Below are 26,545 nucleotides of genomic sequence, written 5' to 3'. Positions count from 1 at the left end.
GATTTACACTATCATATTACTTGATTTTTTTTTTTTTTACATTTTTTATGAATTTAATCATTTTCTTCAGTCAAACAAATGAATTTAAAAAAATAACATTTTTTTAATTGATTTTTTTTGGAGGGGGGGGGGGATTTTTTATGCTGATGACGTGGCATTATAACCTGGCCAAGGCAAAGTCGCTCGTTGGTGACTTTGGCTTTGATAAAAGCCCCACCCCACCCAATCCTTCAAGATTATCTCTCTCACTCGACTGTCTTTGGCATTGTTTCGTGCCCAACGTCACTGATCGATCTGTATTTTCTAATTCCTTGGAGGAATTATGTGGGTAAATAATTTATTTTATTGTTGTTTTCACTTACATAGTTGTTGTAGACACATTTTTGTTAGTTAGAAGAGTTAAGGTTAAGAGAAAAACGAAGGAGAAGGTTTTTTTTTTAGTATTTGTTCAATTTTTGTGTGTGTTCAACTTTGGCTAAATAAAATATCGACATTGATTCGAGTATAAGCTCGTTAAAATCGGAGACCGTTTGGTAACTCAAATTGCGGTTTGAACCTTCCAACAGCGCTTCGGGTCCATGATTCGGACCCATTTGGGCTCGGATAGGGCCGAATTTGATGTCGTTGAGTTTGTATTTCCGAGACGCTCAGTTCGACTGTAAGTTTGAGAAATCGGAGTTCGGGCGCTCTCGGAATTAATTTTTGAAGTTTCCAACTAGCTTTTGCCTCGAGATTCGTGCCTGATCAAGCTAATTTTGTGATGACGTATCAATAGGTGTTGTAAACACGTTTTTATTAGTTAGAAAAGTTAAGGTTAAGAGAAAAATGAAGGAGAAGGATTTTTTTTACTTTTTTTAGTATTTGTTCAAATTTTTTGTATTTTTTTGTGTGTTCAAGTTTGGTTAAATAAAATTTCGACATTTTTGTTAGAAGTTTGTTGTTATTGATTTATTCTAGTGAACTAGAAATTTTGTTAGAAATAATTTTATAAATCTTGGCATTTTTGTTAAAAGTACATTGGCAAGACAAAATATTGTTAGAAGTATTTTTGTTCGAGTGACCTAAAAATTAATAATTTATTTTGTTGATTTGTTATAGTGATCTAGAATTTCTTCCAAAAAAAAAATCACTAAAATTAAATATATTTTTGTTAAAAATGTTTTTCAGGTCATTTTTTATATTTTTAGAAGCATCAAACTTAAATTTAAATCAAATTTTTTGTAGTTGTGAGCATGATGTGTAGGATTTTACCAATTTGTGAAATGATGTTTATTTTTAAATTATATCATATATTAAACACTTAATTGACATTATCCATATAATATCTTAAGAGGAAAAAATTGGCTATTTCTAAATTATATAAAAGATATTTTTCTTAGTAGTTTGTCTTGTAATTATGAATTTTGTAAAACTAATAGAAATATAAATATGTTAATTAATAATTATGTTACAACTCTATAATGTTGCAGGTTCGATGGCATCTGAACGAACAATTATAAGGTCAGATGACTTGACATAGCTCTACGTTTGAACGCCAATAATATGTCGCCACGTGGTCTTACTCAATACAGTGCGGCCGGACGACTTGACCTGGGATTGCTATGTTCGCGTATTGCTCGGTATTGCTCTAGGTATTTCTCGGTATTGCTAGGTATTGCTAGGTGTTCTTTGGCAATAATGAAAAATATCGCTATGTGAAGACCAATACCGAGAAAAACTCGGTATTGCTCGGTATTTCTTGGTATTGCTCGGTATTGGTCTTAACAGAATGGTATTTCTCGTTATTGCCGAGCAAAATTGACAAATACTGAGCAATACCTAGCAACACGTGAACATAGCAATCTCGTCTCTGTTCCGGGTCGGGGTTGTCGGGCCGCGAGGTAAATAGTGAGAACCGTGGCACTATTTTACTGGCGTCCGAATGTAGAGCTACGTCAGGTGACCGAACCAAATAAAAGTTCCATCTGAACAGCCTTGATGCAAGAAGCGTCACACAAGGGGCAAGGCATCAAGAGAGGGTATTAGCCATGCAGCACTTGTAGCCCAGCTTCACCCCATCATTGCTTCTCATGGTACGCATAGGGCAGTAGATCCGGATGGGATATGTACCTTATTATTTTGTTAATATTTAGTTCAATGTCTTTGTAAATTAAAGGATTAAAGTAAGTTGCTTCTTTGTTTTCTTCTTTGCAGGAAACAGTCCTAGAAGTAGAATCACACCTTCTAATGATATACGAATGGCAAATAAATTGTCCAAGATTTATAGATCCATTACAAATGGCGGGGTTAGATTGTGTTAGCCAGATGAGGTACATACAGATGAACCATCATTTGTTGACTGCTTTAATAGAGAGATGGTCATTGTAGACCAGCACTTTCCACCTCTTAGTTGAAGAGTGCATGGCCATCACATTATAGGATGTCATGATATTTCTGGGCATTTAGATAGATGGGTTAGCTCTGGGGGGTGCATATACTTCTTATAGAATTATAACATTATTTCATCCTCTCCATGATGACATGTGTGATAAAGAATACAGTGATCTACATCAACCATTGACCTTTCAATGATATCCTCAACTAGTCTGCTCTGTCACGTTGATCTCATGAATATAACCCTTGAGAAAGTCCAGTGGAACCGAATGCCCACTATGTTCCATAAACCTCTATTATACATATCTCCACCCCATGACGCTAAGATCATCGTTCGTCCTGTACAACTTAACATTCATAACTTCATTATGTATGTGCCACAATATGCAATCTTCATATTTACTCTAGAAATGCAAAAAACACCAAAATATTTCATTAAATTTGACCTTTGCTTAAAAGATGTCATCAGTACATATAGCCAAATTTTCTTTGTATGTGCTTCCCTCTTGAATCATCTGTTTCGTGGGAGTTGTTCGAATTAAATTCATAACCGACGAATACATTGCGGAGTAGTTGCAAAACTCTTGCAAAAAAAGCTTAAGCCTAGGAAGGGCCATAATCAAATGAAAAATTATTTAGTAAAAGGAATTGATTTAAAAAATATATATAATAACCGACCAAAATATAATAAATATAATGATAATAATAATAAAGATGACGTTGACGAGACTTAATGATGAAACAACACAACTTTATAGGTTAAGTTAAATTTCTTAAATGATGTCTATCACAACTACTTCAACATCCAATCCATCAATAATGACTTTTGCGTAGATTCTGATGTGCATAACACTAACCATCCAACATACTAATGAACACTGTAACAATCCGCTATGACTCTATAATAGCATAATAACAATAATTAATGATCCACTATGGCTCTATAATAGTATAATAACAATCACTAATGTAATATTAATTTCTTATATTAATAGGAATTTCTTTTATTATTTTAAAAAAATTATTTGTTGTAAGTTGTCCGTTCAATGAGCAATTTACACCATAAACGTAAATCGCCCGTTACCTGACAACTTCTGTTAAAAATTAATTTTTCGATTAATAACGGCTAGCTCATTTAGCAATGCCTAGTGAGCATAAGTCATCCTTTTAACTGACGACTTTGACTAATTTTAATTTTTTTAAATATACTTAAATATTTAATATAAATTTTAATTATGCTTAATTTAAAACTTTACCTCTTTATTTTTCTCAAGTTTTGTTTACCACTATGCATTAATCTTTGGTCTTTAAATGTTTCCGGCCTTCGATAAAACATTACAATTAAAAAATCTGAAGAAAGCGGCTGGCTATCTTTGGATCCTTCCCAACGTCTTGCCTTTATGTGGCACCTAACGCGAGTATCATAGACCCCTCTTCCTTTACTCCTCTGCGTGCACCCACCCTTCTCTGTTTTCCGCGCGCGGCATCTGTATTCTCTCGAGTGGAAATGTACGGGAGAAGAGTAGCAAAGAAGCAGACCGAGAGCATGATTGCCTCATCTGGCCATCAATCACTACAGAGAGGATAAAATTTCTTTAGTTGAAGGAAAGGAAAAGAGGGCAATCACCTTTTATTCTCTCTCTCCGGCAAGCGGCTTACGGTGTTCGATTATCACTAGCTGCATTCTATCAGGTGATACTCTCTCCATGCCATTCTTCTGCAATCCTTTCTGGAAGGGATCGAGCAATGGAAGGTTATGAGTTCATCCATTAGTGGTTTTCCTGTGTTTCGCATTTTATTCTACTTGTATTTTTTCTAGATTTCGTGAGTTTCGATCGTATTTGCCGATTGTTTTCCTTTTCTTAACTCGTTGGAAACATTGTTTGAGTCGCCTCGTTTCTTTAATGTTTTGTCATGGAAGTTTTACTTCTATGGTCCCGAACTTGCCATTTTAGTTTGATTTGTGAATTTCTTTAAAGTTGGAGATTTTCTCGCAGGACCCAGTTTTTTATTCGTTTGTTTGGGTTTTGAGCTGAGAATTTTCATTGGGGCACACGAACAGGAATTGTTGAACTGTGAGTGTCTTTGGTGCGGAGCTGATCAAATAGATATTAGCTCTTAGGCTTCTGCCTCTTCGGATAATTAACATGGTTTCAGTTTGGTTTTTACATGCACTCAAATCTTGCACGATTTTAAAATAAACAATCACTCGCTTCTATTTATGATAGTTAATCCAAGTCTTTGAAGAACACACCATAACCGTTAAGTTTTGCTCTCAATGATATGCCAAGTTCTTCATAATTTGGTTATGTTACAAGCAAAGATATAGCTTTAGACTTTAGTATTTCACTTTAAACATTGTGGGTTTGATTTTTGTTTGTTCTAAACAAAGAATCATATTGTGGTACACACATAAATATCCTTCAAATTTTTTTTTTTTAATGATTTGGTCTTCTTTTGAATGTTCTTGTTTGCAAACAGTGATTGCTGTTACAAAATTCTTACATTTAGCTTCTCGAGTGTGATGTGTTGATTATGTTCTATTATAAGGGATAGTTTGGTTGAATGGAAGTCAAATTAGATAAGGGATTACAAGTAATATATTTTTAAATGTTGCATTTTAGAACCAGAAAAATACAATGCTGCCTCACTTGTAGGCTTCGTTTAGATTGGCTTTTTTGTTGCTTCTTAAAGCAGTTTTTTAGTTAAAAAATTAAAATTTTTATGCTAGAAAGCTGCTTTAAGAAGCAATAAGAAAATCATCCCAAACGAAACGCTTAATGCCCACATGTGACTGTGTATTGCAACCAATTTTTTTATGCTAACTTAGTGTGCCAATACAGATTTTTTTTTTTAAGTTATGATTGGGTTAGTGTAGCATTATTTTTATAACTAATTCAACATGTTTGGTTGGAAGTTGATAGTGATTTTTATTATGAATTTCAAACTCAATCTTTGAATCAAGGTCTTAATATCTATATATGCTTGAGATTTCGTTTACTTATTTTATGTGTAAAACGTAATAATTTCATTTGAGTTATTTGTGAAGTTTACAGCACATGTTGATTTGGAATAATGCCCAACAAAATAGTAGAATTTAATAAATTCCATCTATCGCAAAACAATTTTTCTATTTGCCAGAAATCCAATAGGCGCTGAACTGGCATTTATTTCCAGAATTTTCTTTTCTCTTACCCTTTTTTTGCTTTTTTTTCTCCACAGGTACGTGCAACATAGTTTTGATTAAGTACCTAGAAAATAATAAGCAGGTCATAAATATTTTTTCTAATTTATCATCGAGTTCTCTGTCTACATATATGAGATTTGGGTCATGTGAAATTCGTACATGCCTTATCAAGATTGCTTTGCACATGTATTAGGTGTCCTTTCTTCTTCTGCATCATGGTTTGAATTATTTGGACTACGCCACTGGTTGATCTCCGACTCGGCCAGAATTTCATTGTTCTTACCTTCAGTTTCTTTGGCTTGAAGCAACTACTGTGTGAAAATAAGACTTTTGGATTTATACTCTTACTAAGGATGGCTGTTCACCTTCCTTATGTAAAAAATAAAAATATTATGTTGTTGTCTTTTTAGGAGAACTATATTCCCTAGTACTTTCATGATGGACACTGAAAGGAGAGGAAGAGAGGAATAGAAATGGATTAAGTAGAGACAGAAATGAAAAGAACAACATAAGTTTTTGTTTATTTCCAGGTTAAATACTTCCATGAGTAAGGCTCCAATCTATAGGAGTTTTGAAGTCATTAGACAGCCAGGATCCACTAAATGACTCCCTAGATGTCTATAAAACTTCTTTTGACTTTTGGTTAAACGATAATCCTTTTTGATACGTCATCAAAAAATTATCTTGATCGAGCACGAATCTCGATGCAAAATGAAGTTGGAAACTTCCAAAATTATAATTGGGACCATCCGAACTCCGATTTAAGCAAACTTATAGTCAAACTGAGCGTCTCGAGAATACAAACCTAACAACACGAAATCCAACCCAATCCCCAAACGGGTCCAAATCAAGGGTTAGAAGCACTGTTGAAAGGTTCAAACAACAATTTGGATTACCAAACAGTTTCCAAACATAACATACTTATAGTCGAATCGAGCGGCTCGATGAGACGAATCCAACGAGCCTAAGATCACCGAATTCCGACATCACTAAGACATTCAAATGTCCATCAAATGGTCCATGATCAATGGATTCAACATCGGCCGTCTATCCAACCACTCCCCATTTACCCTTAATCTCTCACCTATTTACGGGTCATGCCACTCCAAAAATCTATAAATAGATCCCTCATTTCTCTTGAAAGGAGACTCGAAGCTTAAGGATTCAAAGAGAGAGATCAGATATCGCTCTTACTTCCTTGCTCCTCCTCGACCACCACTCAAGTCCCTCACCCTCGCCGGACCACCACTTGAGGCCCTCAGCTTCGCAGGACCACCACTCTAGGTCCTCACCTTCGCCAGACCACCACTTGAGGCCCTCACCTTTTCCCGGCCACCACTTGAGGCCCTCACCCTTGCCGGACCACGACTCGAGGCCCTCATCTTCGCCGAACCACCACTTGAGGCCCTCACCCTCGCCAGACCACCACTCGAGGCCCTCACCCTCGCCGGACCACCACTCGAGGCCCTCACCCTCGTCGGACCACCACTTGAGGCCCTCATTATCGCCATACCACTACTTGAGGTCCTCACCTTTGTCGGACTACCACCTTAGGCCCTCACTCTCGCTGGACCACCACTTGAGGCCCTCACCTTCGCTGGACCACCACTTAAGGGCCCGAACTCCGCCAGACCACCACTTGAGCCCCTAAACTCCGTCATACCATCAACTGATGCCAGAGTTCTGTCAAGTCATTGCCAGACTACTAACTGACGCCCTAACTTCCAAGTGATACCAGATTTAACACTAAACTTCAAACATACGGTTGACATCTGTAATCTGATCGCCCTCAAGGACGAGTCAGGCCACTAAACTCAACTCAAATTCTAGTGAAATCTTTTCAACTAGGTTAGGCCCCGTGGTTTTTCCCATTTCCATGGTTTTCCACGTAAAAAATCTTGTGTTCTCTGTGTGTGAGCTGGATATCCGTGCAACGCTAAGACGCAGAATTACAACTCTATCGCCGCGTATATTCTTGACCGCAACACTTTTGAACCTGAAAAAAATATATAAGGCAAAAGAAGATGAAAAGGTTTAATTAAACTTCATGGTTTGTCTTTTAGGGAATATGTAAACCATGTGGAAACATAAGAAACAATTTACACAATTAAGTTTTTGAAAGTTTTGATATTTTGTCTCTCAATGAGAAATTTGGTAGTCCTTGATGCAAGTTGGTTTAGATTTAGATTTAGGGTTTCCTTATGCAACTACAATGATATGATGCCTATAGTTCATGCAAGAGAACTTATGATTCATAAATCACATACAACTAAATATGAAAAACCTGTTTTGTGTAAATGTAAATCAATAAATAGGAGAAATAGAACTCAAATGATAATATAACTGATACATCACAAAAAAATTGTATTATTCTGGTGCGAATCTTGATGCATATTTGAATTGGGAACTTCCAAAATTAAATTCAGGATCATGCAAACTCTGTTTTAAGCAAATTTATAATCACGCTGAACGTCTCGACAGTGCGAACCTAACGACACTAAAATCAATCCAATCTTACGCAAATGGGCTCAAATCAAATGCTTAAAGTATATTAAGAAGCTTTAGAGTATTAATTGAATGACCAAATGATATTCAAATATGACATGCATATAATCGAATTGAGCGACTAGACGAGACGAATCCAACAAGCCCAAGATCACTTCATTCTAACATCATTAAAACAATAAGTGTTTAATGAATGTTCTATGATCTAGGTAATCAATATGGGTCGTCCGATGGAGCACTGCGAATTTGCTCTGGATTTTCATCATATTTAAAGAGCATGCCACTCTCACAAAACCTATAAATAGATCCCCAATCTCTATAAGAAAAAAAACTTTTGATTTGTGAATTGAGAGAGCTCTGATGCTTCAAGGATCTAGAGCTTCATACAAGCATCATCGCAGGCGAACTCCCATCGGTCAACCACCGACTGAACCACCGTTGACCTCCGCCGGACCAACGCCAGACCTCTGCCTGGCCGCCAACATTTGTGGATCTTCTCCCAACCGCTTCTACCCGACTCCCGACCTCCGTCGTCTGATCACAGTCAATACAAGCTCCCGAGTACCTATATGAAGTTAGACTGACTCACCAAACTTGTAATTTAACCGTCTCCAAAGTTTAGGGATATTTACTGTTTTAAAGTAATTATGAAAGTGGAGTTCATAATAGAGTTTCTACTGTTAGAATTAAACATGAATGTATTGAAACTTACTATTTTAAATTATTTTTGAGAAATTTGATGTGGTTTCTTGTTTTTGGTCTATTAAAGTCTATAAATAAAACCCTAAAGCATGAAAAAAATCATTGAAGATAATATAACAACAATAACAACATCAAGTCTTTATCCCACTACGTGGGGTCAGCTACATAAATTTTTTTTCTTCATTGCATCCTATTAAGAGTCGAATTCTCATTTGCATCTAATAAAAAACGATCATTTCTAATACTTTATAACCAAGTCTTTTTAGGTCTACATCTTCCTTTCTTAGCATAGGTCAAATCTAATACATCTACTAATGTAGAACTATATGCTTTAAAATGATGAAATAAGAATTTGCACGAGTTCTTGAATTAAGCACGTAAGACTACCACTATTAGTAATCAAAATGACAATAGAAAACAAAAGAGGGGTGCCTACGTTTAGGCTAAGCCACATGCCAAGCTCTTGGAGAATCAAAACAAGTTAGGAATTCAATAACATGCAAGATAAATAGCCTTCAACTGAAATTCCTAATCTAATAATAAGATTAGAAGCAAATAAAAGTGCATTCAATCCTACGTTTACTAAGCTTTGGCAATGGTGAGATAAAATCCTACGTTTACTAAGCTTAGGCAAAGGTGAAGATCGGTTCCTTATGAATCTCCATCACCTACAAGATTAGGGGGATTAGAAAAGTAAATAAAAAAAAGGGGAAGAGGTTCACCCTTATCAAAATCCGGAAACACATAGGCTAGGTGTTGAAGAAGTTTGTCGTAGCTCCTCGTGAAGGTTCAACTGGAGGAGAAGAAGTCTATCCCAAGCGTCGAAGTATGGAATGTAATGATCCTTTGCTCGCCTTAAAAAATATTCTTTTGAGAGAAAGAAGTTTCCCTCAAGAATTCAAGTAGGAGAAGGTCGTAGTCTATGTCTCCGGTTTCCTCCATTCATGGATGCTCAAGGATGATCTCTTTCAAAGGGTATTAGCAATCTCGAACTTTGTTGAAGAGAAAGAAGTTTCTCTTCAACTTGTAGTGGGACGGCAAGATGTGGCTGGCCAAGGGAAGAGGGAGAGGAGTCGTAGATCAAGTGGGGAAACACAAGTAGAAAATCTGAAATAAATTTCAAATTCTCAATGGGAGGGATTTAGGAATTAATCTCACTTTAATTCCAAGAGAAAGAGGCTATAATTTAGGAAAGAAATCAAGAGGTGGAGGATGAGGGGTTTCGGCCAAGCAAGGGGAGGGAGCAAGTGTCTAGGTGCAATGCATTTTGCAATAAGGGATTTAATCTAGTCGATCTATCATGAGTGGATTGATTGAATTAAATTAGGAACCTTCCAAAAAGGATTAATTGAAAATAGGAAAGATTTGAAGTCAAGATTTGATCTAATCTCAAAATTCAAATACTTCCCAAAAGCAATTGGAATTAAATAGGGAAGGGTGGAGGAGTTAGGAAATAAATCCAAGTGGATTTATTGGAGGGGGGCCGGCGGCATCATGAAGGTGGGAGGGAGTTGTGGCAAGCAATTGGAGCTTCCTATTTTGGTTTTATGAATTAGGAAGGATTTAAATTAACTCCAATTTAAATTTGAAATTCAAATAGGGTTAATTTGAAAACTTTCCTAAAATAGATTTGATAATTTTTAGAAAGATTTTAAATTTCAAATTGATGAGATTTGAATTCAAAATCTGCCCCAATTATCCTAATCCAAATTAGGCAATGGAAATCTAAGGGGAAAGGAGGCTAGGGCCGGCGAGTGGAGGGAAACATGGGCGGGGGATGTGGGGGCAAGGGGTCGGGTGAGCAAGGGAAGCAAGGTTTTGGGTGTAGCCAAGGTAAGGGAGATTATGTGGTGATTCGTTGATTTCCCTCTCCAAGGGATCTCTCTCCGTTATCTCAAGCTCTCTCCAGAACTTCAACAAGAAGACACCATTCTAAAATAATCATTCATTACTTCAAACATAAGGCATGAGGCTATAAATAGCCAAGTACAAAGGACTCAAGAAAAATAAAAGACAATCTTTCCCTCCTGGCTTACATACGACGATTCCCACTAAAAGGGTACAACTGAAAAATAATAAAAACAAATACACGACACTGAAAAATAGAAAATACATGAATAAGAAAATAATATAAATAACTCAGAAATATAAAGACTCGATCGTGGCCGTAGATCGGCAGCCATGCCTCTGATAAACCTTCCACGAGCTGATGTCCCCATCATCTACTCTCCTAACTGAGTCATCAAAAAAGCGATGTTTTATATGACCAAACCATCTAAGGCCACTTTATCTAATCTTGTCTTCCAACGGAGCTACTCTAACCTTTTCACGTATACTCATTTTGCATTCTGTCTCTAAGTGTAAAGTCACTCATCCACCCGAGCATCCTCATTTATGCAACACAACTTAATTTTTTGCTTCTTTTTAATGGCCTACATTTTGCGCCATAAAGCATTGTAGGTATCACCACCATCTTAGAGTAGTTTCTCTTACGTTTGAGGGATACTTTTTTATCACACAACTGACCCGATGCATTCCTCCACTTCAACCATTCAACTTGAATTGAACTAATAATATCCCCTCCCCATCTATCTCATCATCATTTTGAACAATAAACCCGAGATATCTAAAATGTGTACTCATTTTAATGGCTTGATTTCCCAAAGTCACAATATCCCAATTAGATCTATTACTATTAAAATTATACTTCATGTATATTGTTTTAGGTCTACTCAAATGAAAATCTTTAGGCTCTAAGATTAACCTTTATAGTTCAAGTTTTCCTACAACTCCCTCTCTAGTCTTATCAGCAAGATGAATATCATCAATAAAAACTATAAACTAGGGTACATCCTCTTGCAAATGTCTAGTAAGGACATCCATGACTAAAGCAAAAATATATGGTCTTAAAGTTGATCATTAATGTATTCCTACTGAAATAGGAAAAACTTGTTTTATGTAAATGTAAATCAGTAAATACGAGAATTAAAACTCAAATGATAATATAATTATAACATACATTCGAAGAAATTAATAAGGGATTCAAAGTATATAAAATCAAAGAGCAATTGCAATTTAATAATAATACTAGTTGTGTGAAAAAACTAAAGAATACATGCCAGCTAACTAGCACATACAATAATAAAATTGAAAGAATAAATTTAATTTAGTAAAAAATATTAAATTACAAGCCTCATATCATCTATATGCAGACTCATTATTCATAGGTTATTAGATATATCTGGTATAAATTTGGCCTAGTTTGGTTCCACTCCATTCAAAATTAAGTCTTGGAACTATCCTAATTTTAAACATTCCAGGGACTAAAATGAAATCTACAATGTCAACTTGATAACAATAACCTGCTTTTAGCGAATTGTTAACAACCAACAAGACTTTAGTGGCTTTCTAAAAAACCAACCCAATTCTAGCGTTGCAACAAAATAGGACTGACGACAACCCTTGGAGTTTCCAACACAATAACAGCATAAAAAATGGCAGAACAAAAGAATTACAGAATTTCAAAGGATGATTGATGCAAATCTAAATGTCTATGTTCATTGGAAATGTAGTTCATGTGTATTGATCCTTGGTTTTTGTTTCCTAATTAATTTTTATTCTAATTTCATTCTAATTTCAACCATATCCCAACAATAGTCGTTTTCTTATTGACCTCACGAAGCACCTTGTCGCTCAAATGAAACAACAGCGTACTATACGCTAACTCCATGATTTATGCCTTCTCATTTGCATCTAAAGAACTCGACAAACTTCTTTCTTCTTCCAACACCTTAGCATCCTTCATTTGGATCAGAACGACTTTCATTCTTTACGCCTAATCAAGAAATCAGATTTTCCATCGAACCTCTCAATCTTGACTCTCAAAACACCCATTATGCTTAAATCATAACCAGTGTCTCTGATATCAATTTGTTATTACTATTGAAAATCCAACTTACTCAGGATCTTTCAAAATAATTGAAATTAAAACTATTAACCTAAGGATTCAAATAACATAAAAGAACCGATTATTTCAAGATTGTAAATGCGCACTCACAAACTGCTTATATGTGAAAGATTTAAATTCAAAATTTGTTTGCCTACAATTAGAGCACAACACACAAGCTAGTGAAATCTAGATTTATGTAAATAAATCTTTAGTTAATTTTCATTTACAATAATAAAATCAACAAGTTAACTAATTAATTACCAATTAATTAGAAAAGTTTCTTCACTAAAATATGCTCAACATGACTATGAGATACTTGCCAACAATAAAAAATTAGTTGATTGACATTTGCAAAACGATAAAAATAGGATTTGAATAACTAAACAAAAGGGTTCTTGCTATCAATCACAAAAGCAAACTTCTATTATCAAAACCAGTAAATTCCTAAACAAGAATTTATACAATCTTGCACAAGATCAGTGCAAAAATTCAGAAGTCATCCATAAGAAAACAATAACACGAGGGATTTATGTGGTTAGACACGAATGTGCCTACATCCATGAAGAGAAAGAGGTATTTTCTTTTTAATAACTTGCACAAACAATTAGAAGTCTAGTTAATCTTTAAAGGAAACATAAATATCTCCAATAAATTAGAAAGGTAAAATATCACACGATTAAACCTTGATTCCTTGCAAGAAATGACCAACCAAATCGTTGCCCTAGCTTTGATTACCTTTTCTTCATGGCGTGCAAGAGGCTCCAACCAAACAATGAGTCTCAAGGATGTTTTCTCTCTTACTCGTGAAGCTTGTGTGCAATTCTTCCTCACAATCTCATTATGAATTGTATGCAAGACCTCTCCTCCTCCTAGTCGGCTTCGCCTCTCTCTCACTTGTGACTTCGTTCTCACAGTCGCCCGGTTAGCCTGATCCAACCTACAGGTTCGCCTCTCTATTAGCATTTGGTCCCACCTGCTTAAAAAAACCAAGAAACAAAGAGAAGGCAACACAAGTGGTTGTAGCTTTAGCCTATAGCCACTTGTGTTGCCTTCTCTTTGTTTTTTCTTTATTTAAGTAGGTGAGATCAAATGCTAATAGAGAGAGGCGAACCTAGAGGTAGAAACGGGTGAACCGAGCGGCTGTGAGAATGAAATCGCAAGCAAGAGAATGACGAAGCCAAGGGATTACAGGGATTTGCATGACTTAAGGTTTAGTACTTATCTTTGTGGTGATTTTTATTCTTATTCTTGTGTTTTTTTAATTATTTAGCCACTGAAATTGCTTGAGTGATTATGATTTTGCCGAGTAAGGTTCATTTTGAATTTTCTTTTTGAAGCATGAGCATGATTGTTTGTTGAATTTTAGATTTTGCGTGATCCTATAATTTTCTCTTAGAATAAAGAAAGTATGGTTGTTATCCATATATTAAACCAATAAGTATTTACTAATATTATAAGTTAGAAAATTGTGGATTTTTTTAATTTTGCATCTCATTTTATGTTGCAGATCAAGAAATTTATAAATATGAGAGAGTAAGGAGGATCTACATATGATATTTATTGATGTAGAGAAAGCAAATGATAAAGTTCCAAGAGAAGTAAGTAGTTAATAATGCTTATATTCAAGTCATTAAGGATATGTATATATGAGTTGTGATGTGTTCAAACACAAGATGGTTTGACCAAGCATTTTCTTATTTTACTAGGATTATATGAAGGTTCAACTTTAAGCCTATATCTTTTTGCTTTAGTCATGGATGTTCTTACTAGACATTAATAATAGGATGTACCTATTTGTATTCTTTTTGCTGATGATATTCTCCTTATTGATAAGACTAGAGATGGAGTTGAAAGAAAATTTGAATTATGGAGGTCAACCTTAGAGTCTAAAGGCTTGTGTTTGACTAGATCAAAAACCGAATACATGGAATGTAATTTTAGTAGCAATATATCTAGTGGTGGGATTGTGATATTTAAGAAAAGTGCACGTTTTAGATATCTGAGATCTATTGTTTAAAATGATAGTGAAATATATGAGGATATTATTAGTAGAATTCAAGTTGGATAATGGAAGTAGAGGAATGCATCATGCCTGTTGTGTGATAGAAAAGTATCCCTTAAACTTAAGGGAAAATTTTATAAGGTTGTGGTGAGACCTATAATGCTTTATGGCTTAGAATGTTGGTCATTAAAAGATAAGCATAAGATTAAGTTAGTGTTGCAAAGATGAGGATGCTCAAGTGTATGAATGGCTTTACACTTAGAGATAGAATGTGAAATGAGTATATATGTGAAAAGGTTGGAGTAGCTCTAGTGACAGATAAGATTAGAGAGATCCGGTTAGGGGTGTCAATTCGGGTCAACGGGACGGGTTTGGGTCCAACCTGAGTTAACCTAAGCGTAAATGGGTTGACCCAAACCTGACCTGTTTACCTAGAAGGGTCAGGATATACAACCCAGACCCAACCCGCAAGGGTTGACCCGACCCGCGAGGGTTAACCCGACCTGACTCGCGAACCTGAACAAATATGGATTTCCCAAACCCGAGCATCCGCATGTTGAGTCGCAATGCGTAGGGCCTAGACCTGAGCCTAGGCGAACGCATGTGAGGCAGACTGGCTGAGCAGGCAACAGGGCTCGTTTGACCGGTGAGGTCGCAGGTGGGGTGGGTGCGAGTCGCGTGCGATGGTCAGCGGGTTTGACGTCGAATCGTCGATTACTCGACTCGACCAATCATGAATCATGCTCGTGCAGGTGCTAGACAGACTGCAGAGAAGCGGACCTGCAGACGTGCCGCGTGCAGCAGTGCAGGGATGGCAGATGACTGGCCTGATGCAGACGGCTGGCCAGGGCGCTAGGTGGCAGGCGACGTGACCAACGTCCAATCACTTGATTCCCTCCCACTTGACGTCCAATCCCTCGATTCGCCTCCCACGCGGGAAAAATTAAAACGGGCGAAGCTATCTCGGGTCAGATTTGATTGCATCCGAGTCTTAAACGGGTCAATTTTGGGTTACCGGGTTGATCCGGACTTGACCCGTTTTTAAAATGGGTCGAAAATTGAAACCCAAACCTAACCCGTTTATTAAATGGGTCAACCTTAACCCGGATTATCTGGGTCGGGTTGTTAGGTTGTGTCAATAATTGACACACCTAGATTCACCCTTCTGATGATCCGGTTAGGAGAGTCGATGTATTAGATCTGGCTTATGTAACGAAATGTAGAGGTAGTCCTAAAAAGATTTGATTAGAAACTATTATAAATATCATTTTTTAATTAGATTAATGAGAATTTGACTCTTAATAGGACAGAATGGTGATAAAAAGATTGATGTAGCCGACCCCACTTAGTGGGATAAAGTGTTGATGTTGTTGATGTTCTATCTCATTCTAAGTTGCATTATAAACCCTATACCATTAACTGTCTTACATCAAATTGATATTTGAGCCAATGGTTGCATCATCATGTCAACTAAGGTAGGAAATAATACTCTGGTCAATAAAAAAATAATAAAGATGCATTTTAAGCAAAATTAGGTGAGCCATGATTCTAGACAAACACAACATAACTAGTAGGAATGTTAAAACTACATGTCTATATTCAGTGGATGGTATAACCTAGAGATATTTTTGCATGGGTCAAAAGTTTGAATATTTCTTTAAAGAATACTATTAGCTTGATTATGAAAAAATTAAATTAGTAAAGACACGCTTAAATTCATTACTATTTTAAGTCAAACGAAATCAACATAGGTTGACATAAAATGTATACTTAAAGAATAATATATGCGATACAAAGAATTTTAAGATCGATTGATTAATCATTTTAAGGCTGAAATAAAATAATTTTGATATGTCTGCATTTATGATGGGTTTATTAATCTTATAGTTAGACATGATTTGCCTCCAGACTGACTTGTTTGTTATAATGTGTTTTGTAAGAGGTCTTAGTTAAGAAATTATGGTTGTATTAAACTATATTTTACCAAAAATCTCTAAGTGAGACATTAGTCAGATCTTTGAATATTAAGACATAATATGTGTGATCTCTTAGAGATACCAACCCATAGTTACCATTCTCATAAGAAAATCGTTATCTTCTCCTCTTAAATTGATCCGACATACAATGACATAAAAATCATACATGACCAATCCGGTTCTTATTAAAAAAATTATAGTTCATGAATATCCTTTTGATGGTGAATTTGATGAATATTTATGGTTATTTACAATTGGACTCTTTTGATGATAATTGGACTTTTTCGATGATGTTTCAAATGCAGAAGAGGATTTGGAATCACAACAAGAGTACTTATTTGATTATGCATCTAAATCTATACCTCTGTTATAATTTATTCATTTACGTACTCCTATACTTGAGCAAAAGTTATAACCTAAATTTGAATTTGAAATTGAGATCAATTCCTAAGAAACCTAACTTGCAATTCAAATTGAACTTACGGTAGAGTTTGAACCTAAATTAAAATTAGAACTTGAATCCTAGCTTGATTGTGAACCTAAACTTTTTCTTAGAAACTTCCAGATATAAGCCTGAACTTATACTTGACAAAAAGTCAAAATTTGGGAGAATTGAGTTTGAACATGAGGTCACATTTTAATTACAATTTGAGTATGTCATTCCACGTAAAATCATATCTAAAATCTTTGAGAGAAATTGAATTTATTATTGAAAAAGAAAATAAACATATATCTGAACAAAACTTGAAATTTTTGCCTAAAATTAAATTTGAGTGCCAGACTAATTTTGAATCTAATCTTCGAATAGTTACCAAATTTGGAGTTAATTTTGAACCAAATATCATATAAAGAACTAAATTTTAAATATATGATATGATCCAAATCTTGATTGTGAATATGAATTTCTATTGAAAATTAAAATACTCTTGAATATGAGGCTAGATTTCAAATCAAAAGTATATATATTCCAAAATATGGAGGTGAACAAAACATATATATGTTATACTAGGTGAGCCTAATGAAAATTGACGTTTCCTACTAATATTTCTTCATCCACTTTTTTATTATTAGTTTAAGAAAGCTGTTTGTATTTTGTCAAAGTCAATATGATGCGGCTGCTGGCAGCCCAGTTGTCTAGGCAGACAACAGCCCTACTGCCCAGGTGGGGCCTAGGACCTCCTTTATCACCTTTAGGAGAAGAGGCTTTGGGGGGAAAATATTTGAGGAAGATGTAAGGATCGTTTATTAGGGGATTTGGGCTGTTTAAGGGGAGAGATTGTGGAGGGTTAGGGTATATGTTGAGTTTTATTTTTTACTGCAGTTTTTGTTAGGTGTTTGGGTTCCTAGTAGCTATTAGGAATTTTGGGAGAGACGATTCACCTCTCGAATAGTGAATCAACTTATATCTTATATTTCTTTGCTTGGAGATTAGTAAATACAACCCTCTTGGTGTTATATTTGGATCTAATTGGAGTAAGTTGTTGTTTTCATTATTGTTGTGTTATTTTGATCGTTAAGTCTTATCAAATTGGTATCTGAGCACGATTCTAGACCTATGGCGCCAAAGAAAGTGAATGCTTTGGAAGAGAAACTAGAAGGAGAAGTTGACCAACTCAAATCTGAAGTTGAGGAACGAATTTCATCTATAGAAGGAAGGTTTTCTAATCTAGAGGACATGATAAAAAAATATTGGATATTCAGACCCAACCGACAACACCGGAGGCGAGAGCTCTGACGGGTGGCCAAGGACATGGGGGAAACCCTAAGATCGGCATAATGGGGGATGATCGAGAGGTAGAAATCTTAGGCGACGGAAAAATACGCTATCTCTTGAACCGGTAATCAGGAGGGAAATGCATGAAGGATATGACATGAAGAGAAATTGGGAGGAAGAAACGAGGAGGGATGATTTTGAGGAAGATGATATCAATGAAAGGAGAGGGGGGTGGGGGAGAGAGAGAACAATGGAGAGATCAAAACAATCGCTACTTGGGAGGAGCCAGAGGTGGAAGTTGAGGCAAAGGGAATCCGAGAGTAAGAAAGTTGAAAATGTACATTTTTTAGGGGTAAGATGCTCATGGGTGGATTTATAGGGTAGAGAGGTACTTCGTGGTGAATGGGCTGATGGAGGAAGAAAGATTCACGGTGGTGGATTTATGCTTAGAGGGGAAGGCGTTGTCTTGGTATCAGTGGTGAGACATGAGAGATCAAATTTGAACCAATCATGAAGGAGACTTCTATGAACAATTATTTGCTCTGGTTCAGGAAGGGATAGTGATGGATTATTAAGAGAGGTTTGAGTACCTTTCTAGCTGATTGGGGAGGCTATCTAATAAAGTGTTGGAGCGGAATTTCATGAATGGGATCAAGCTAAAGATCAGGGCCGTTGTCGGTTATTGAGGCCACAAGAGTTTTGAGAGCATATGAAGCTAGCCCAGTTGAAAGAGGATAAAAACTCACTTGAGAGAAGCATCAAGGACAACAATTTTGGAGCTTCATATTGGACGTCGACTACTTTTTTGACACTGAAGGTATAGCCTCTACCCATTTAGAGAGAAGTACCCAAAGGATCGGGGATTGGGAGCACGGTCTGGGGTAAATTTCAAGTGGCTGACAGAGACAAAGGTTTAGGACAAGCGGGCTAGGGAATTGTGTTTCCATTATGATGAGAAGTTTGCATCGGGTCACTGCTGCAAGGATCGTTTGCTACAGCTACTTATAGTATATGATAAAGAGGAGGAGGTGGTTGAGGAGGGGGAGCATTTGCACCTAAATGTGGAGGTCTTCTTGAACTCAGCGGTGGGCTTTATCTCATATCACACCATGAAGGTGAGGGGACAGATAGAAGGAGAACCAGTGATAGTTCTAGTGGACAGTGGGGCGACACACAATTTCATCTCCAACCATGTGGTAAACTGGTTATGGCTGAAGCTGGTCAATATGGGCTATTTTGGGGTGATGATGGGAACTGGGAAGATGGAGAAGAGTAGAGGCATCTAACTAGTTCTGATGATAACACTGCAGGAGTTCCAGGTGAGAGAGGATTTCCTTCTCTTAGAGTTAGGGAGCACAGATGTAATTTTGGGCATGAAGTTGTAGCAAACCTTGGGGGAAACCAAGGTGGACTGAAAGGTATTGACTATGGAATTTGTGGTGAGAGGGAGGAAGGTGAGGATCAAGGGGGATCCTAATCTGTCCAAAACTAGGGTTTCTCTTAAGACCATGGTGAGGGAAATCTAGAGAGTAAGGATGATATTCTTGGTGGAGTTCCAAAGCCTCGAAGGAGGGAGAAGCATGGAGAAAGAGAAGGATATTCCATAGATAGTCCAGCCACTCCTACAACAATTCAGTGAGGTGTTCCAGCTGTAACAAGGCCTACCTCCCCCAAGGGAGCATGACCCTCAAGTATTTGGGTTCCTAGTGGTTGCTAGGAATTGTGAGAGAGGTGATTCACCTCTCAAATAGTGAATCAACTTGTTTCTTATCTTTCTTTGCTTGAAGATTAGTAAATACAGTCCTCTTCATATTTTTTCTTGATCTATTTGGAGTAAGTTGATGATTTTTTTATTGTTGTGTGATGTTTTGATCATCAAGTCCTATCACATTACTATAGGATTTTCACTAAGGACGAGGCTTTCAAAACATTTGTGGCTTCCTTGATTTTGAATTTAGTTTTAATTTCTTGTAGAAAGCAATTGGATTTCATCTCAATTAATTTTGTTTTGTTTTTTTTTTCTTCATGGAAAGACAATGATAATTGTTTTATATTAATAGTTTGTATGCTACTTATTTTCGTGCTTCTTGCATGTTTTTTTTTTTATTCTTTAAAATTTGTATTAGAAATCCCAGACACAAAGACATCATACTTTAATGTGAACTTCTTCGCAACCTCAACAAAACTACAAAGAGTAAGAAACGGAAATTACAATTGGGTAAGACAATCTCCATAAAATTTGATGTATATTACTTAGTTGAAACAAGGACGTATGTTGACTTAAACAAATGCTACCCTACGAGGAAAAAAAAACTAAACTAAACTAAAAATTTCTATGCTTTTATAAAATTCTTCCAAGCTTTTTCATATATTAGAACTTCTATTGTTTTGTCTGCTAAAAAATACTTATTGAATTGCCATTTAGAGTCATAGGCGATGATGGATCGACGCAGTTGGCCTTGGAAGAAGAAGCCATCGGAAAAGGCGTTGGCTGCCGCTGATCTTGTTAGTGCATCATTATCTACCTCCACCGGACCTCAAACAGAACAGGTTGAGTCTGAATTTTGTATGAAAGAAATTGTGACTATTTGGTTGACCACATGTACACATTTCTATAAATATACCTTTTGGCTCATACTTATTAATGTTCAATCTTTTAATAAATGAAGATGATTACTTTTCCTATGTTCAAGCATAAGAAAGTATTTTGTCATGCTATATGAAGATAATGGTGGGCAGGTTTTGAGCAATGTTTAGGTTGCCTCTTTTATGACTTTTGTAATTTTTTTTCTCCTTTTCTGAACAAAATGGGTAGATTGTTTTTACTTATATAGTTAACTTAATGGCTTTTGATAACTTTTTTTCTTTTGCAGGATGATGCAAAGAGTGTGAAATATGTGCAAATTTCTGTTGAGTCATATATTCATCTTTCAGGATTGCAAGATCTCGTGAAGACTCTAAATGAGAAACTATCCTCAGCCCAATCAGAGATGATAATTAAGGATAATCTTGTGAAGCAACACGCAAAAGTAGCAGAAGAAGCAGTCTCAGGTACCTTTGATATTTTAAAATATTTTATTTACTTTGATGAATTCATCATAAAATAATCATGAATAGTAAATTTTAATGTATTATTTTCGGAAATTATCTGATTCTCTTAGTTTAATTTTAATTTGATGGTCCAAATCACCTCATTTTATGGAGCCCCACCATTCTTCTTGTTTTAGGATGGGAAAAGGCCGAGGCTGAAGCTTTGGCTCTGAAACAACAGCTTGAAAATACAACATTGCTGAAGCTTGCTGCTGAAGAAAGATCATCACATCTTGATGGTGCTATAAAGGAGTGCATGAAACAGCTACGGAACGTGAAGGAGGAAAGTGAAGTAAAGTTACACGATGTAATCATTACAAAGACAAAACAGTGGGAAATCGTCAGGGCTGATCTAGAAGAAAAGCTCCATGATTTTGAGCAAGAGCTACTGAAAGCTTCTGCTGACAATTCCATTCTTTCAAGGTCTCTTCAAGAACGCTCCAATTTGCTGATGAAGTTTAGCGAAGAAAAATCGCAAGCTGATGCTCAGATTGAGGTGTTGAAGAGTAATATAGAATCATGTGAAAGAGAAATAAGTTCTATAAAGTATGAACTTCATGTTGTCACCAAGGAGCTTGAGATCCGTAATGAAGAAAAAAACATGAGTGTGAGGTCTGCTGAAGTTGCAAACAGGCAACACTTAGAAGATGTCAAAAAGATTACAAAGCTAGAAGCCGAGTGCCAAAGGTTGCGTGGTCTTGTTCGTAAGAAGTTACCCGGGCCTGCGGCATTAGCTCAAATGAAGCTAGAAGTTGAAAATTTAGGCAGAGAATATGGGGATAACAGACTGCGATGGTCTCCTGCTAAGGGTTCCAATGCACAGCCATTTGACACTACGCTTGAAAATTTTCAGCAGGTTCAAAAAGAAAATGAGTTTCTCAGCGCACAAATACTGGCAATGGAGGAAGAAATGAAAATGCTTAAGGAGGCGTTATCAGACCGCAACAGTGAGCTACAGGCTTCAAGAAAAATATGTTCTAAACATGCAAACAAACTTCGAAACATGGAAGCACATTTGTTACTTCTTAACCAACAGAAGAGCCATTCAAAATTTAGCACGGACGTCCTCTTTGAAAATGAAAGCAATCCACCTAGCTTGACCTCCATATCTGAAGATGGCATTGACGAGGAAACGAATTATTCAGATTCACGGGCTACTGCAGTAATCTCAGAGCTCTCACATTACAAGAAAGATAAGGAAGAGAACTCGCATTATTTGGAGCTTATGGATGACTTCTTGGAGATGGAACGGTTAGCCTGCCTATCGACGGAAGTTGATAAGGATATGAACAGATCAGACGGTGTTAAACTTGTGAAGGAAGACACCCTTCCTATGGATCATTGTCTAAAGAAAGGAGATGCTAAAGAAGAAAACAATGCAAACTCTGAATCTTTGTCAAATTCAACTGCAGATCCTGCTTCAAAAGTGGACATTCCATTCTTGAAACTTAAATCAAGTATACTTTCTACATTTGATTCTCACGTCCATGAAAGCAATGTGGAAAAAATTCTTGAAGATTTTGATCATATTATTCAGGACGCTCGAGAAGCGTTGCCCCGACATTCTTTTGTCATAGAGCGAAATGGATTCACAGAGGATGTAAGTGAGCAATCATCTTGTCAACAAGATGTCCATGAAATCATTGATGTTGGTATCTCTTCGAGGAACAATTGCGTCCCATGCACAAAATTTAATAATGTGTCAGACCAAGATTTGAAGAATGCCATTGCCTATGTTCATGGATTTCTTGTATCACTATGTAAAGGAGTTGCAGAAATCCAAGCTAATAGTTCTACTGGTATTATTGGGAAACGTAAGAAGATTGAGGAATTTTCTGATTATATAGATAGGGTTATTCGCAACAAAATAAGTTTACATGATTTTCTTTTAGATTTAACCCGCATTTTGCACGAAGCCTGTAATTTGAGGTTTCTACTGGGAACTTGGAAAGGCAACGAAGGAGAGAGTAATTCTGCTGATTTTATTGATAAGGAAACGTTGTTGGAGAATCAAGTAACTCAGCATAAAGAAACGTTGTTGGAGAATGAAGGGTCTCTTGATGCTGGCTTCAGAATACAGGCCACGTGTCCAGCATTTTCATTTGGAGATTTCGAGAATCTGAAACTGGAGAAAGAGAAAGTTGAAGAGGATTTAGCTAGATGCAATGAAATGCTGAATCAGACCAAGTCTACCTTGGCAGAAGTTGATCAACAACTGTCAGAGTTTAAATCAGAACTAGCTTCTTGTCAGAAATCAAACAGGTTAGCCGAGACTCAACTGAAATGTATGGCTGAATCCTACAAAATGTTGGAGCGCCGGAATGAGGAACTAGAGGCTGAAGTAGGCCATTGGCGTGCAAAAGCTGAAACCTTGGATAGTGAGCTTCAGCTGGAACGGCGTAGTCATCAGGACAATATAGTCAAATACAATGAACTTCAAGTGCAAATAGAAAGGTTAGCATTACGCTTTGCATTATGCTTTCCTGAATTATTTGGTTTTGGAGAAATTATTAGCTACAGACACCGGACAGAAAGAATCATCCAATAGTCAAAGCACAGTTACAGTGCAGTTACTGTAGCAGCTGCATTTTTATTATAGGCAGAGAGAAATTCGGATTTTCTCTGTCCGGCGTCCACACCTAATAATTTGCCTTGGTTTTGAGAGTTATTATGGGATTACAGTCTTCCTTTTTTGTGCTGTACAACATAAGATGACAGAGGAAACATTTTTGTTGTACTCTGCTTATGAATGCTGCATTTATTTTCTCAACTGATATTCCTTTTCATTATTGCATGAAGGAATAGGAAATGCTCAACAAGCTCCTTTCCTTATGGTGGCGTCAATACAAAGACCCAGCAGGTAAAGGCAAGAATTTTTTTTTCTCCTTTGTTTTAAATCTCTTCAGATTTTGAAGGGAATAATATATATATATATACACACACACACCTTGTTAAAGTTCGTCCTACAATTCTTGTCTAAAGGGTAACTATAGAGTGCTTAACTTTTCACTGAATCAATACTTTCTTCATTCTTGATTTTATTGAACCCTTATAATGTCTTCTTTTTTATTTATTTATTTTTAAACTCTTATAATGCCTTCTGATGCAAGACGTTTTAGAGCCTAAAAAAAAAAGAGATCGAGTAACAAAAAAAAGAGCCTAGGTGGAGACATACTATTATATTTACATATTTAACACCTAAAACTTTAATGTTACATACATAGTATATTTACATATTTAACACCTAAAACTTTAATGTTACATACATATCACCCATAATTCATTTTTATATCAAATGAGTGGTAGAAATGAATTATAAGAGTGGTAAAAAGAAAATATGAGTGACATATTTGATATTAAAATAATATAAGGTGGTATGTATGTAATATTAATATTTTGAGTGTTAGATATATAAATACAATGGTATAAAGTGGTATGTATGTAAATTTCCCTTTACTTTTTATTTTTTTTTTTTGAAAACTTCCTTGGAAATTTTTATTTTCACTTTTTTCAAGTATCAGTGTATTTTCCTTTCTAGATTCCTTATCAAATATGTTCATATGGTATTATTTCAATCTGTACCAAGTTGACTAATTTTTATTGTTTGATAGCTGTTTATTTTCTTTTTGAAGCGTGCCTTTAATTGATTACCCTGTTCACCTAGTTTTTGGATTAATGTATCATGAATTTACATACATACAGCTTTATTTTGTTCTATTTACATATCTAACATCTAAAACATTAATATTGCATGCCTACCACCTATAGAACAAATTTAGGTGCATGGAATGAAATATTGAAGTTTATAAGATGATATGAATGGTGAAATGAATTATTGGAGTGATATATTTGATATTGAAATTTTATATGGGTGATAAGCATGTAATATTAATATTTTGAGTGTTAGATATATGAATAGCATGAAATAAAGCGGTATTTATGTAAAATTCCCTTAGTTTTAATGTTAAATATTTAATAGAAATATTGTCCAACTATAACTGTTGTCCACAGGAAAGAGAGATAGAAGCAGCAGCGGAGAAGCTTGCAGAGTGTCAAGAGAATATAATTCATCTCGGTCGACAGCTTCATGCAATGCGAAATCCGGCAGAGCAAATGGACTCCTCCACAAGGAACAGCTTACAATTGATAGATTTTGTCTTGAAAGATGAAAGAAATGCTGGTTGCTTAAAACCTCCAGTGCTCTTTAGCCCTCTGCATCCAGATCACACATTTCCAGAAAATCTTATTACTTCTGTAACAGAGTATTCAAGCAGAGAATCCCCATTAAATGGATACAACTCTCACATGAACTTATCTGACACTGAACAAACTCCCTTCAGTAAGTCTCCTATCACCCCAAGGCATCAAAAACAGAAGGTTTATAGGTCCTCTTCTTCTTCGTCGCCTTCCAATGCCTTGCCTGAGAAACATGGTCGGGGATTTAGAAAATTGTTCTCAAGAGGAAAGGGTGAATAGTAAGTAGTATATGCTTAGGCAAACAAATTAAGGTTTCGTTTGGGAAGGTTTTCTTACTGTTTCTTAAAGAATTTTTTAGTACAAAAATTTAAAAAATTGTACTAGAAAGCTTCTTTAAGAAGCAGTAGGAAAGCTTTCCCAAACGAAGCCTAAATCGCCTTCTTTCATTTTCTAAAGCCAACTCTTGTCAATCTTGTGGAAAAGGGGTTCCTTTCTGTTAAACACTTCTCTGAAGGAATAATAATGCTTGCCTGAGTTATCCTATTCTTCTTTCGCAACTGTTCAGCATCCTGCTGGGAAATGCTCGGCTGTTTGCATCTACTGCTGTGTTCTTAGTGATCAAATATTTTGGTTTTGTTTGGGATAGTTTTTTTATTTCGTTGTAAAATTATTGCAGAGAAAATAATATTTTAAAATTGTTGTAAAAAATAGCTTTGTAACATAAATTTTTTTGAAAATAGTAAAAAAAATGTTGATTAAATAAAATTTATGATTATTGTGAAACCTCTTAAGTAAAGAAAAGTTAAACACTAAACATCGAGGCGCCTTTTGGTGTAATGACTGAAAATTT

General features: G+C 36.0%; 1 protein-coding gene across 1 annotated transcript; it reads left to right on the top strand.

The window, feature by feature from the left end:
* The first annotated feature begins 3,865 nt into the window (after window positions 1-3,865).
* LOC110114257 (filament-like plant protein 4) lies at window positions 3,866-26,227 on the top strand. The gene is made up of 6 exons (XM_020847073.2): window positions 3,866-4,065; window positions 20,834-20,958; window positions 21,282-21,459; window positions 21,636-23,952; window positions 24,298-24,358; window positions 25,510-26,227. The coding sequence occupies exons 2-6, from the start codon at window positions 20,845-20,847 to the stop codon at window positions 25,972-25,974; spliced, it is 3,135 nt and encodes a 1,044-aa protein (XP_020702732.1). The 5' UTR covers window positions 3,866-4,065; window positions 20,834-20,844; the 3' UTR covers window positions 25,975-26,227.
* The last annotated feature ends 318 nt before the right edge of the window (window positions 26,228-26,545 follow it).

The sequence above is a fragment of the Dendrobium catenatum genome, unplaced genomic scaffold (genome assembly GCF_001605985.2).
Source record: "Dendrobium catenatum unplaced genomic scaffold, ASM160598v2 fragScaff_scaffold_490, whole genome shotgun sequence".
NCBI classification, from domain to species: domain Eukaryota; kingdom Viridiplantae; phylum Streptophyta; class Magnoliopsida; order Asparagales; family Orchidaceae; genus Dendrobium; species Dendrobium catenatum.
This window is presented reverse-complemented; position numbering and strand designations above follow the sequence as displayed.